The 13,911-nt window shown below is 36.9% G+C and overlaps 1 protein-coding gene across 1 annotated transcript in view; it reads right to left on the bottom strand.

The window, feature by feature from the left end:
- The window catches only part of DMD (dystrophin), a 1,698,782-nt gene that overhangs the window by 1,464,531 nt on the left and 220,340 nt on the right, over positions 1-13,911 (bottom strand). Inside the window, exon 8 of the mRNA XM_060087208.1 lies at positions 7,633-7,752. Within this exon, the coding sequence (XP_059943191.1) occupies positions 7,633-7,752 (120 nt within the window). The remainder of the gene's footprint in view (positions 1-7,632; positions 7,753-13,911) is intronic.

The following is a 13,911-nucleotide window of genomic DNA, read 5'->3' as shown; positions in this document are numbered from 1 at the left end:
TTATTGGGGTTTTTTTGTAGGTCCATTTCTTCTCTTGTGTTTTCCACTTAGAGAAGTTCCTTTAGCATTTGTTGTAGAGCTGGTTTGGTGGTGCTGAATTCTCTTAGCTTTTGATTGTCTGTAAAGCTTTTGATTTCTCCATGGAATCTGAATGAGATCCTTGCTGGATAGAGTATTCTTGGTTGTAGGTTCTTCCCTTTCATCACTTTGAATATGTCCTGCCACTCCCTTCTGGCTTGTAGAGTTTCTGCTGAGAACTCAGCTGTTAACCTATGGGAGTTCCCTTGTATGCTATTTGTCATTTTTCCCTTGTTGCTTTCAATAATTTTGTCTTTAACTTTTTCCAATTTGATTACTATGTGTCTTGGCATGTTTCTCCTTGGGTTTATCCTGTATGGGACTCTCTGCACTTCCTGGATTATGGGTAGCTATTTCCTTTCCCATATTAGGGAAGTTTTCAACTATAATTTCTTCAAATATTTTCTCGGGTCTTTTCTCTCTCTTCTCCTTCTGGGACCCCTACAATGAGAATGTTGTTGTGTTTAATGTTGTCTCAGAGGTCTCTTAAGGCTGTCTTCATTTCTCTTCATTCTTTTCTCTTTATTATGTTCCACAGCAGTTAATTCCACCATTCTGTCTTCCACGTCATTTATCCGTTCTTCTGCCTCAGTTATTCTGCTATTGATTTCTTCTAGTGTAGTTTTCATTTCAGTTATTGTATTGTTCATCCCTGTTTGTTTGTTCTTTAATTCTTCTACGTCTTTGTTAAACATTTCTTGCATCTTCTCAATCTTTGCCTCCATTCTTTTTCCGAGGTCCTGGATCATCTTCACTATCATTATTTTGAATTCTTTTTCTGGAAGGTTGCCTATCTCTACTTCATTTAGTTGTTTTTCTGGGGTTTTATCTTGTTCCTTTATCTGGTACATAGCCCTCTGCCTTTTCATCTTGTCTATCTTTCTGTGAATGTAGTTTATGTTCCACAGGCTGCAGAATTGTAGTTCTTCTTGCTTCTGCTGTCTTCCCTCTGGTGGATGAGCCTATCTAAGAGGCTTGAGCAAGGTTTTTGATGGGAGGGACTGGTGGTGGGTAGAGCTGGCTGTTGCTCTAGTTGGCAGAGGTCAGTAAAACTTTAAACCGCTTGTCTGCTGATGGGTGGGGCTGGGTTCCCTCTCTGTTGGTTCTTTGGCCTGAGGCGACCCAACACTGGAGTCTACCTGGGCTCTTTGGTGGGGCTGATGGCGGACTCTGGGAGGGCTCATGCCAAGGAGTCCTTCCCAGAACTTCTGCTGCCAGTGACCTTGTCCTCACGGTGAGACACAGCCACCCCCCGCCTCTGCAAAAGACGGTCCAACACTAGCAGGTAGGTCTTGATCAGCCTCCTGTAGGGTCACTGCTCCTTCCCCTGGGTCCCGATATGCAACACTACTTTTTGTGTGCCCTCCAAGAGTGGAGTCTGTGCTTCCCCCAGTCCTGTCAAAGTCCTGCAATCAAATCCCACTAGCCTTCAAAGTCTGATTCTCTAGGAATTCCTCCTGTTGCCGGACCCCCAGGTTGGGAAGCCTGATGTGGCACTCAGAACCTTCACTCCAGTGGGTGGACTTCTGTGGTATAAGTGTTCTCCAGTCTGTGAGTCACCCACCCAGCAGTTATAGGATTTTATTGTGATTGCGCCCCTCCTACCGTCTCATTATGGCTTCTCCTTGGTCTCTGGATGTTGGGTATCTTTTTTGATGAGTTCCAGTTTCTTCCTGTTGATGACTATTCAGCAGTTAGTTGACTCTCAGGCTGACTTTCACTAACCCCTTCCTTAGGCACCAAGGGCAGGGCTTATTTACAGGCTTAGGAAGGAGTCCCTTGTGTCTTCCTAGAACAAAGTTCAAACTTGCATTTGGCCCTCAAGCAGCAAGCAACCTGCTTTTAAGCCTAAGTCTCGCTTTGCTCTTATCTTCCATCCATTTCTCCATGTGCTCCAGGTGTCGACTTGGCGGCAGCTGCACACGCTCACTCTGGCCGCGGCTCACGATCCCTGCTCTCTGTTAACCTCCCGCAGGGGCCAGGTTCAGCTGTGGCGGGCACAGTGCCAGTGGGCAGCTGCGCACCCAGCTCGCTGGCTGCGGGACTCCATACTGCTTTTTTTTAAGCAGTAAAATTTCAAACAGTAAATATGCCTTTTCTGATTTAAAACATGAAAGACAAGTATATGACACTTGTATGTGACACACTAATTTCATAGGACATTGCTATGAAATTTCTAAAGTTATTTGGGAGAGGAACTCATCCATTCACCACTCACATGGTGGTGAAATTTACACAGTGACCCAAGTATATCCTCAAATGGCTTCCTGTCCCCAAACTTTCTGACTCTGAAAGTTGAATAAAGGAGTCCAATCATTTTCAGTCCAATAAGAAGGCTCACCTTATCCACAGACATCCCACGAGAGGCTTTGCATAACACGTCAGGGAAATCAAAACATTTAATATTTATTCCATTCCACTGCATCAACCAACTTAACATAGCCACCAAAGAATTTATCTTGATAATACCACATAATATTTGCACAAATTGTTTAATGTCATTTGATATCCAGTTGGTTTTCATGTCTTGATTTTAGTGAATGTATCTTAGCTCTTGAGAGACCTTTCTAATCTTTGAGAATTGTTCCTTTATTCAATAAAGTTTATTAACTTCATCAGATGAGTAAGAAACTATACATGTGTGCACAGCCTTATGTTTAATAATCTGCTCTCAAAGTGTATTTTCCAGGTTACTCTTCTTCAAAAGAGGATGCTTGTATGTATCCATTCTTTTGATATACCTTTAATTCTCCAAAATTTTAGACAGTAATGTTAAGATTAACATCATTCAACAAAATAATCCAAACACTTTTTCTATGCCAGAAACTCTCACGGGTCTGTGGCCTTAGACACCTTTAATACATCTAGTTGTACTCTCAAGTGTTAACTTGTATAGAAGAACACATCTAAAAATGGGATTTTAATAGCTCTACCTTTTATTTGGAAAATGTTTTAATTAGAGCATCTTCTGTAAGAGCTATGGGCCTAACCAGGTTCTTTCTTTCTTTTTTTTTTTAACTAGAAACAGCTATCTCCCTAGAACAACAGGCTTTATGTTCTATAGTCTTTTTCAGTTTCCAATGCGAAAGGCCAATAGGACCTGTGTCTCCAAAACACCTCCCTCATCTTGTTTTAGTTTTTGCTCAAATGCCACCTTCTCAACATAATTTTTCCTTGACTGTTTCATGTAAAACTGCTTCCTTCTCCAGTCTATTTTTTCCTTATAGTTCTTAGCACCTTCTTCATAGTATAAAGCTTGCTTATTTATTCTGATGCTTGCTTCGAATGTAAGCTTCATAGAGGAACAATTTATGTTTTGTCCATACTTAACCTCAAAGCTTAGACTTTTGGCTGGCACCTAGTAGGCACTCAATACATATTTGTCAAATGAATGAATAAATATGGTCCTTCTATCTGGAACACTTTCCTGTTCTTTACTGTTGCCTAATTAATTTCTACTAAATCTTCAGATCTCACTTAAGGCCACTTAGGTAGGCCTTTCCTTACCTTCTAGAGAAAGATGAGTCATCTAGTAATACATATATTTGTCACACTGAACTCATCATGGCCAGAAATTTACACTTAATTGCATTTAATTAGTGCAGGTCCAGGAGGGCAGGTGCCATGACTGTGGCCCCCACCCATCCCCACCATGGAAGTCCCAGCCGCCATCCTGGCACAAAGCTGCTGCTCAATACATGTTTGTTGACTGAAGAATTATGGTAGAGTTTAGTATCACACACTAATTCTAGCTACCCACCAAGCCTCCGCTAGCACCACTCTTCTGAACCTCAATCTGTAGCTAAACTGGCCCTTTTTCAGTCCCTTGGGGGTGTTATGCTCACTTGATACATTGTTTCCCCTTCCTGGAAACTGCATGTACCTCCACCAATCTCCTTATACACACACTTCATATAGTTCCCTCCAATGTGTCCTTTAGATCATAGTTTAAACATTACTTTACTAGGAAATCATTTCATGCCTTCAAGCTTCAGCTTATGTCAGACTAATTTGTTGTCACAAAACTTTGTTCCTTTCCTTCATACAAATAAGTTATGTTCATTTTAAATATTTGCTCATTTTTAAAAATATTTCATTAGTGCTTATTTCCTCTGTTAGATTGCAAGTACCAAGAGAGCAACTGCCACGCCTACCATGGCGACCACGGGTGACAGGAATCAGCATTTGAATTCAAAGAGGGAGCCTGAGAAATGGCTACCACTGGTTTGAGGTTCCAAGGAAGGAAGCATGCTCACAAATTACTCATTTCTGACCCAGGAAGGTAGAACAAATTCTCTTTTTGTTCACTGTTTTACCTCTGTTACCCAGCATAATCCCTATGACATAGTAAGAACATTACAAGTACTCATAGAAAAAAATGAAAGAGGCATGGTAATATATTCCATGACTGAAGACTCCACATAAATTATGCAAATTAGTTTTTTAGCCAAGCTATTTCTCAACAAAATTAGTTAACTGGCATCACTGATTACAAATCGGGTTCTCTGTGTACTGATATCATAGAAACCTCCAAAGTTAAGGACAAGTTTCTGACCTGTGGTGACATTGCTGAAGGACAAGCTGAATCTCTGAGAGAATGAAATTAATTTACAAGAGAATGCACTTTTCAGAATATTATCCTTCATAAGTCATGCCATCTTTCAGAATCCCTAAGCATATGTTCTGACCTAACTTTCTTTTTCTTCAAACCTTTTAAAAAGAAGACTTCTAGAAGTCTTTTAAAGTTAGAGAAAATCTAACTTATAATAGAGTTCAAAGAACTAAGTCAATACATGTAAAGATATTCCATGAGGAGTATTTTTAGAGTTCTAACTCAAGATGGTAAGAACATCTCTCTCTCTCTCTCTGTTACTGAATTAAATCAAAGACTATCTTTCCTAGTTTTCCCCTATCTGTACCTCTTTACTAAAGACAACTGGGTATCAATTTTGAGGCTCTGGTACTTCAGCAAGTTGGAGAGAAATGGATTAAGGCATTGTGGTGACATGGGAGGCCATGGAGGAGAAAGAAGGTATGGGGTGAGTATTCAACACTAACAGGTCTTCAGGAATCAGCTATGGATGACCAGACCTTGCTTCAACAAAAGCTCTAAAGCATTCTTCTCAGGTTCCTGCCAGTTTTTTTTTTCTCCTTTTGTATTGAGTCCATATACCTTTTTCTCTTTCCTAAAATTCTTCCTATTACTTCTAATAGAATTCCTCAGGGCCCAGTATGAAACATGATAGCTCAGTCTCTGAAGCATACATGGAATTCTTGTCACATGCAGAGGATACCTGGGTTGCTGTTTAAGTGACTCCTCTAATGTATTTGTTTATCTGTCATTTTATTCTTTATTATTTCTTCTCTCCTCCTCTTTTTCTACCAACTTCTCTACCTCTTCTCTTTCTTTATAAAAATTAAACTAGTTAAGACAAGATTATATTACTCGTAAAGAACCTAAGAAAGAATCATCAAAATTCCAAAGTCAAATGAGAGCCCAGCATCCCAGGGCGATTCCAACCAATAGTTAAATAAGGCATAGAATTCAAGCATGGATTCCTCTGGGATTGATGGAATAGGAAGAAAGAAAGGCTAAAGCGGGGGCCTTCTCACCACTTAAGTCCTTTAACTCTGCTCTTTTAGATACTAGTCTAGATTATCTAAAAGTCAGGTAACAGTAACAGAAATGAGGGTATCAAAAGAGGAAAGGGGGTCGAGGGGAAAAGAGGAGGCTGGGAGGCTACGGTCAACACTAATTAAGGGGGGAGGCAATCATATACAAATGTGGACTGAGTTTGTGTGAACTGGGAATAGCCAATACATGTGCAGCTATCTTAGTAGATGTTTCTGGGTCAAAGAAATAAAGACAGAAAATTAGGTAAAAAATGAAAGCAAATAGGATAATAAATATAGAAAGGCTTAGGGCCACCACTCTTAATTCATCCTACCTAAGATCTAACCCAGTCACCATCTGTGAATGCTATGGACTGTTTTTCAAGGTGGCCTAGTCCCACAGGCATCACCTTGGAATAATTATATTCTAAAGCTACTTGTATTAGGTCTTGTGGTACCAAAGTGACTGTTTTTCAGTTGTTATTTTAACTGGAAATACTCTATGACTTAGAAAAGTTTCTGCCTTAATTTTTTTTAACCAGTCACCCTTCTAAACTCTGCCTCCCAGCCTTCTTTTATCTTTTCTGAAAATTTCTGAGAAACACTGAATATTAGATTTTTACCCATCTGTAAATAGTCACAACACTATTGTATCAGAACTATGGAATTCCGTAAAATGGGTGTAGCAGTGGCCTGTAAGTCCTTTAGCCAGTCGTGTGTGTGTGTCTGTGTACAACAAATCTGATCATATATGCAATGATACATTATAATATTGGGTGTCATAAACCTTTTTAGATCTGTAATCCCTGCAATTTCATTAAAACAAGCAATTAACATGAATCACTAGTATATATTAAGTGCTCAACTGTAGCAGTTCAACAGTTTCGTCTTTTTCATTTAATGATGGAAAGTGAGATAATATTGTTGGAGATTGGCAGTCTAAAACAGTAACCTTAGGAAATGGCATTTCACTGGGATAAAAAAACACAATTCACACAAAAAGAGAAAAAAAAACAGAGATAAGGCTTTTTTATAAGTTAGGTAAGAGAAACTAGGTTTAGAAAAACCTTGGGCTTATAAAGCTATTTAAACCCACGTTGATTGGATCCTCAGATGTGTTAGACTATTGGCTCCTAACTATCACAAAGGAAAGGCAAGCATGTAGTGGATACAATGAATGCCTCAAATATAATCTGTGGTTGGGTAAATATGTGAATGTATGTGTCACATTCAGAACAATAAACTGTTGTTACTTTCCCTTAATGTTGATGTTTTGGTATATGTATATATGCTTTGTTGAAATTAAAAAAAAAACTTACAACAAAACTTTATCCTTTCCAGTTAGGAAGTAAATATGGAAATATGAAAATATCCACATTATCCTTTATTAATATATACTAGTTATGTTTCCAAGGACACAATTACTATGAGTAGATTGAACGAGGGATTGAAAGGCTAAGTATCTCCTATAACAAAACTTCCATGACTTAAGCATCCTGCTATGTCCTCATCGAGACTACAACTGAAGGCTTCCAGGAAAAAATATACTGAAGGTGTTAAATTTTTTCTTATTTGACTGAATGTGATCCTTTTTGTGTTTTTTTACCTTTGTCCTCTCTTAGACTGTAGGTTTGAAGAGAGCATAAATAATATTCCTCTGAACAGTTATCTAATGCATGCTATTCAACTATAATTAAAAAACAGATCTGCATTTATATATTTCCCCAAAGGCCAGGAAGCTAGTGTGAGCAGTGTATAATGAAGAGGAATTATGCACAAACATCCCACAAATGGGACATAATTTGAATTAGTTTAAATGAATACATTGCATTCTAAATATCTGTAATATACAAATTACATTTTAAATTTTCTAAATATTTTCTGAATTTCAATTAATTATTTTGAATGACATATTTAGTGTATTAAAGAAAATACTCTGACCTTAAGTTGTTTTTCCAAAGCAGCAGTTGCATGATCGCCACTAGATTCATCAACCACCACCACCATGTGCGTGAGAGAATTCACCCTGACTTGTTCCTGTTCCAGGTCTTCTTGAAGCACCTGAAAGGTAAGTTTTTTTAAAAAGGAAATTAAAATAATAGTCTCCTGCTCTGTATGCCAGAAACATTTCTTCCCAAATGAGTGTGATTTATTCCTGCCATGTTTTGGGTAATACAATTTTTTATTAGACCGGAATCATTTCAAGCAAATTTTCTGCTATGGTGCTCAGCAAAATTTGCACGTTTTTGTCAATTGAATGTGAAAGTATATATAGAGAAAGCATCTGCTGAGAAAGGCATACAAAGATATGCTGCCTGTTACCCCACTTCATCTCACTTTTTCAAGGACTTTTCTCCTAAAATACCTGGCCACCTCAAGCATCTGCAATGTCTCCTTCTCTATAGTTCTCCATTATCAACCAAAACAAAACAAAACAAAACAAACTCTTGACCCCAAAAAACCCTCCCGCTACTGCCTCATTATGTGTTCCTCTTCACTAAAAAATATTTTGTTTTCTACATTACTCTTTCTACTTCCTTACCCTACTATTCCCTTTACCCACTATCCCATTAAAACATCTCTTGTAAAGGGTGCCATCAACCTCCAGGTTCCCAAATCCAATACCCATTTTTTGATAGCATCTTACTTGACATTTTGATTACTAACCTAATTAACCACTCCTTCATTCTTGATCCTCTCTTCTCTCTTCTTGAGCTTCATGTACCACCCTTGCCTGATTATCCTCCTACCTCACTAAGATTCAGCTCCTTTGCTGGCTGGTTCCTTCTCCTCTGCTCAACTATAAATCAGATGACATTCCTCTGGATAAAAACCAATGGAGTCCCATCACACTAAGAGGAAAAATCCAAATCCTTGAACCTGAAATCCTTATATGATCTAGCACCTTCCTGCCTCTCTAATCTAACTGCATACCATTCTTGCCCTCTGACACTATGTTTCAGTCATACCTGCCTTCTCTCTCTTCCACACTGTGTCAAGCTATTTGCTCTACCCCAATTGCTCTTCCTCTGTATCTTTAAATAATCTCTCATTCTTATCATTCAGGACTCAGTTTAAGTGTCACCTGCACAGAGAGGCTTTTCATGAAGATGCTATCTAAATTTGCTTCTTAGTTACTATTTCTATAACTTTTTAAACATAACATTTTCACGCTCAGATTTTTCTTATGTATTAGTTTAGTCATTTGTTGTTTGTCTTTACTTACTGGAATATAAGATCCACTAGAACAGAGATGCCCCCTGTCCTTCTCACTACATATTCCAAGCAACTAAAGATAAACAAACTCTTGTTAAATGAATATCACCATGTGGAGGGGTGAGGGCAATATTCACAGGTGAGTTTGGCCCTTCCTGACTGCATAAAGATTACAATCTAATGGGTGAGATTCTTTTTTTTAAGTGTAATTACAATTATACTATCAAGCACATATAACCCAAAACAGTATTCCAATCTTTTAAAAATCACAGTGTATAGATTTTTTGTAAAGATAAACAGGGGTAAACAGAGGAATAAACAGACAGTAAACAGAGGAGGACTAAACAGAGGAGGCTGCTCTAGATCCAAGACACCCTGCTTGGGAGATCCAGTTCCTCCAGGACCTTATCACACTACACTAATTATTACCTGGAAATCCCTAAATGGGTATGTAAAATTCCTAGTCATCTAGTCTGCCTCTTAGAACATGTTATTATATAATACAAGAATGAAGAAGCAGGTTTGGGACGAAGCCTGTTACTTTCTAGAAAACCTGGAATCCCTACTTGTGAAACAATGATGCCTGGCACCTATCAGACTAGCTCTTAGTTATTCGAACCCTATGGCAGGCGTAAGGAAATCTATTAGAATTAGCTACATCACAAACTCAAATGTTTGAGCATTTTTATCTTAGGACTTTTATTTTTCAAGTCTCAACATTTTAGAGCACTATATAAAATCACTTACTTTTACTTCCTCTCTCCAGATTTTCACAGTACATTTTCAAGTGAAGCAATTTAAAATAAAATGACTATGCATCTATTTTGTGTGTGGAGTCTATACTGCCTATCACACCTTTGACATTCCAGAGCTTACACTGGTTAATAAAACTCTTTCTGCCATGAGGCTGAAAATAGAAACATTAACATTCAGAGTTGCCCTTGAAAGTCATGTTAAGTCTGTGTTTTCTGAGTTATATAAGCTAGGACTGGGAACATTTCAAATGTGTCAGCCAGGAATTTTAAAAATAATAATTAAAAGGTGGCCAATATATCATAAATTGGTTTAATTTGGCCAATTCTTTTTTCCTATCACTCAAGTATGAGAGTATATTTAATTACATATATTAAAGACAATTAGGAAATAATGCTATACTATTCACATTTTTTACATTTTTATTGTTTTCATATATTTTAGTAAACGAAACAGAAAATCATTGTTTGAGCCATGAGGTACTTATTTTGAAACTCAGGCTGCATCTTTCTAAAGCATATGTGATCAAATATACTAGTTATTTTCTCCAGTACTTAGATTTCTGATTTTGTTTTGCTTATCTATTTGTTCTATAATCAGAAATTATATTCTTGCCATAGTGATCAAGGGTTTACATGTTATGCTTTTGCTGACGTGCTAACACAAGGTACCACTAAAGTTAGCTGTGAGTTAATAGCTTTAAAATCAAACATGAGAACCATCTGAACTTACAGTCAGTAGAGGTAAATAAAGGAATATGGGAAAGGTTCTCAACAGTGGATGAAAATCTCGAAGAATGCATAGCACTGCAGTAAATTAGCATATGCTCTATTTGATTTCATTTCCAGTGTCTCCTTTTCTCTTCTATGACTTTTTCAAATTATATCATTTTATTTTACTCCTAATCAGGGATTAAAACAGAAAAGCTTAGGGCTTCCCTGGTGGCGCAGTGGTTGAGAGTCCGCCTGCCAATGCAGAGGACACGGGTTCGTGCCCCGGTCCAGGAGGATCCCACGTGCTGCGGAGCGGCTGGGCCCATGAGCCGTGGCCGCTGAGCCTGCGCATCCGGAGCCTGTGCTCCTCAACGGGAGAGGCCCGCGTACCGCAAAAAAAAAAAAAAAAAAAAAAAAAAAAAAAACAGAAAAGCTTAAACTGACCTTTCTAAGCATACTCAATAGCTGCAAGACAGACCTATTGCAACACTGTAATCATTTCCTATTTTCCCAGACCTCAGCTCCAAAAATAAATATTAATGAATATCACAGTATTAGCTAATCCCCTTATTATTTGCAAAAGACAAAAGACTATAGAATATCCAATGTCCAGAATTCATTTTTTAAAAATGAAGTTGATTCTTAGAATTAGCAAAAATGCCATACAGAAAGTGGTTAGCTTAAAAAGTTAAAACTTTCTGCCAACCTATTATGTATCCATGAATAAGGGCCTTGATCATTGGTATAAAGTACACCCTCCTGCTTCCCTCTTTGAGAAAACATGGATTCTCAAGGCAACTAATTTTTAACTTACATTAGAGTTTTTAAAGCTATTTTACAATTAATTTTTAATTAAATATTTACTTCTTATGGATTTGAATTTCTCATAGCTGGATTTATACAATGGAGATTTACAGTTGATTTGCTAATTAAACTGAAATATGAGCCAAATTATTCCAAATACAGATGTATCCCCAGAGAAATACACTAAAATTTTTGCCTATCAGAAGAGAATGTCTTCAGGTTAAAATACTGTAATATATGATTGTTAAAGTCTGTTTTTCTTTATTAAAAGAATATAAATTATTTACACAGAGATACCTACTAGGTATTTTATTATGTATTTCTTGCCAGTATTTTTCTTAGAGTAATGCATTTGTTACACTTATCAAATTTAAAAAAAATCTGTCATGCTCCTAATTAAATTTCTATACCATTATTAGATACAAATGTCAGCAATGTTTGTTTTTTAATGTCAACTAACAATCCCTTTTTTCCTTATGACAAGAAAAAAGGCCAACAGTGATATTTAACATTAAAAATGCTTAGATTTGACCAACTTAGATTTTGTTATACCTCTGTATAACAAATAATTCTATTTCTTATAAATTATTCTCTAGTTAAAGAATCTGACCAAATTTGTTGTTCCCTTAGTACATATTCACATCTTATGATTTAAATATGACTTTTCTCTATTTCCTTCAAATGTTTCAGTGGTACCGAATTCTTGCTCTGACCCATGTCAAGTTGGTCTTCAAAATCTGGCTTAGGACAACCACTGAAGAGTCACTTCAATGTTTACTTCAGACTTATGCTATTTTATCCTTTCTTAGCATACATGTGAAATACTGTTTGGAAAATAAAGGCATGGAAATATGTAAGGCTAGGTAATTATTAGATTGACACTTAGAGGTGAAGAACAACAATTAATAGAAAGGTAGAGTAATAGAAAACAAAAACAAGGTTGGATGTCCAGTAAGTTCTATAGGAGGGTATACAATACTTCCCTTGGTCAGAGTATATGCTCAACAACATGAAACAGGAAAGGACTGTGGTTGCCTATATGCATAGTTTATTACTCCTTCTACTTCAATGATTAACCAACAGGAAATTACCAACACTTGCAGGTCCTACACACACACAAACACACACACACACACACCTAGAAACAACACAGATCATGGGTTATGCATGGATTCTAAGGCCATCTACTCCCACATATCACTTTAAATTAATATAATTAAAATATGCTTAGTAAACTATTAAGTTTAAGTGATTTATAGTTTTTAGCTTAGCCAAATAAATGTACACAAAAGGAAAGACTGATGAGAACAAAACTTGAATTGAATATAAAATGTGCAAAAATTTTAAGAAACCAGAAGAGTTTCTACAAACATGGAATACGTCTAACATTTAGGAAAGTACTATCTTAGAAAATCCAGCTCAGGAACCAAAAAATCCCTAGATACTCATGAACAATTAGCTAATGCAATACATCTGGATGTGAATTGAATTTATTTTCAAATAAAAGCATCCCAGGCAAATCAGAAAACTTTATGATTTCTTAGGAAATGATGGGGGGGTAGGCAGTATATCATTCTCGTTACTTTTTCTCTTATGGTCACTTTTACATCCTTCTTTCCATCACCTCTGCACTGGGCTAGGCTCTGTATTCCTTATTCTATCTATTCCCTGAATGAAATGATCTGGAAATGACTTGCCATTTTATTTTCAGTCCAATATTCACTTTACTAAGCCTGACTGGTCACAGTACTGTCTAGTTCCCCATGAGGATGTATTTATAGTATGTACTTTTGTTATAAATTTGCTGAATATTTTAAATAGGCTTCCTCAACAGGCTCTCCTAGAAGAGCTTTTATTTTGATACCCACCTACTTAAACATTCTTGCATAGGTATCTTAGTCTTTATAGCAAACCCATTTTTTTAACCTTTTTGTTAAAAATAAATGTTTGTTTCCTCTAAATCCTAAGCTACCAAAAGTGGGGGGGACCTAAAGACCATTTCTATGATGTTTTAAAGATTTTAAAAGCACCCAATGCTTACCAGTCCCAGGAAGGGGGCTCAGTAAATGTGGAAAACTGTTTTAAAAACAGAGCTGACCATTAATGTACCCCTACATCTTTCCAAATATAAGTAGAAAAGGACATAGTATGGATGATAGAGTGACAACAATATGTGCGTGTTTAAAGGTGTGGGATCTAACGTCAGATTTTCTGAGTTTGATTCCTGCATGTATTGCTAACCAGCTATGTGACCTTGTGAAAGTTTCCAACCACACCAAGCCTCAGCTTCCTAATTTTCAAAATCGGGATAATAAGAGTACCTACTTCATTAGATGGTTAGGAAGAATGAATAAGCTACAATTGGTTAGCACCTTGCCTGGTACACAATAAATACTAACAGCTAGTTAGTTCTAAAAACTCATATTTAGGCACATTCAGAACAAAGACTTTAAACCATACTGCAAGAACACAATATTCACCTAATTCACCCTCATCTTATTCATGCTGTCATCATCTTCCAATAAGCATTCTATGTACAGAAATGGAATGTGGTTTTGGAAATCCAAGAAAAGAATGGCTGAAGTTACAGTAAAGCTTTAGGATCTGAAAAAATATATAATACATTTTAAATCCTTAAATAAGACTTTAACTTCCAAATTATTTACATGAGATTAATAACAGTAGCTTTAAACTAATTGATCAAGTGGTCTCATACGTTGCTGAAAAATTACCA

This window comes from Mesoplodon densirostris, chromosome X, assembly GCF_025265405.1.
Source record: "Mesoplodon densirostris isolate mMesDen1 chromosome X, mMesDen1 primary haplotype, whole genome shotgun sequence".
NCBI lineage: Eukaryota > Metazoa > Chordata > Mammalia > Artiodactyla > Ziphiidae > Mesoplodon > Mesoplodon densirostris.
This window is presented reverse-complemented; position numbering and strand designations above follow the sequence as displayed.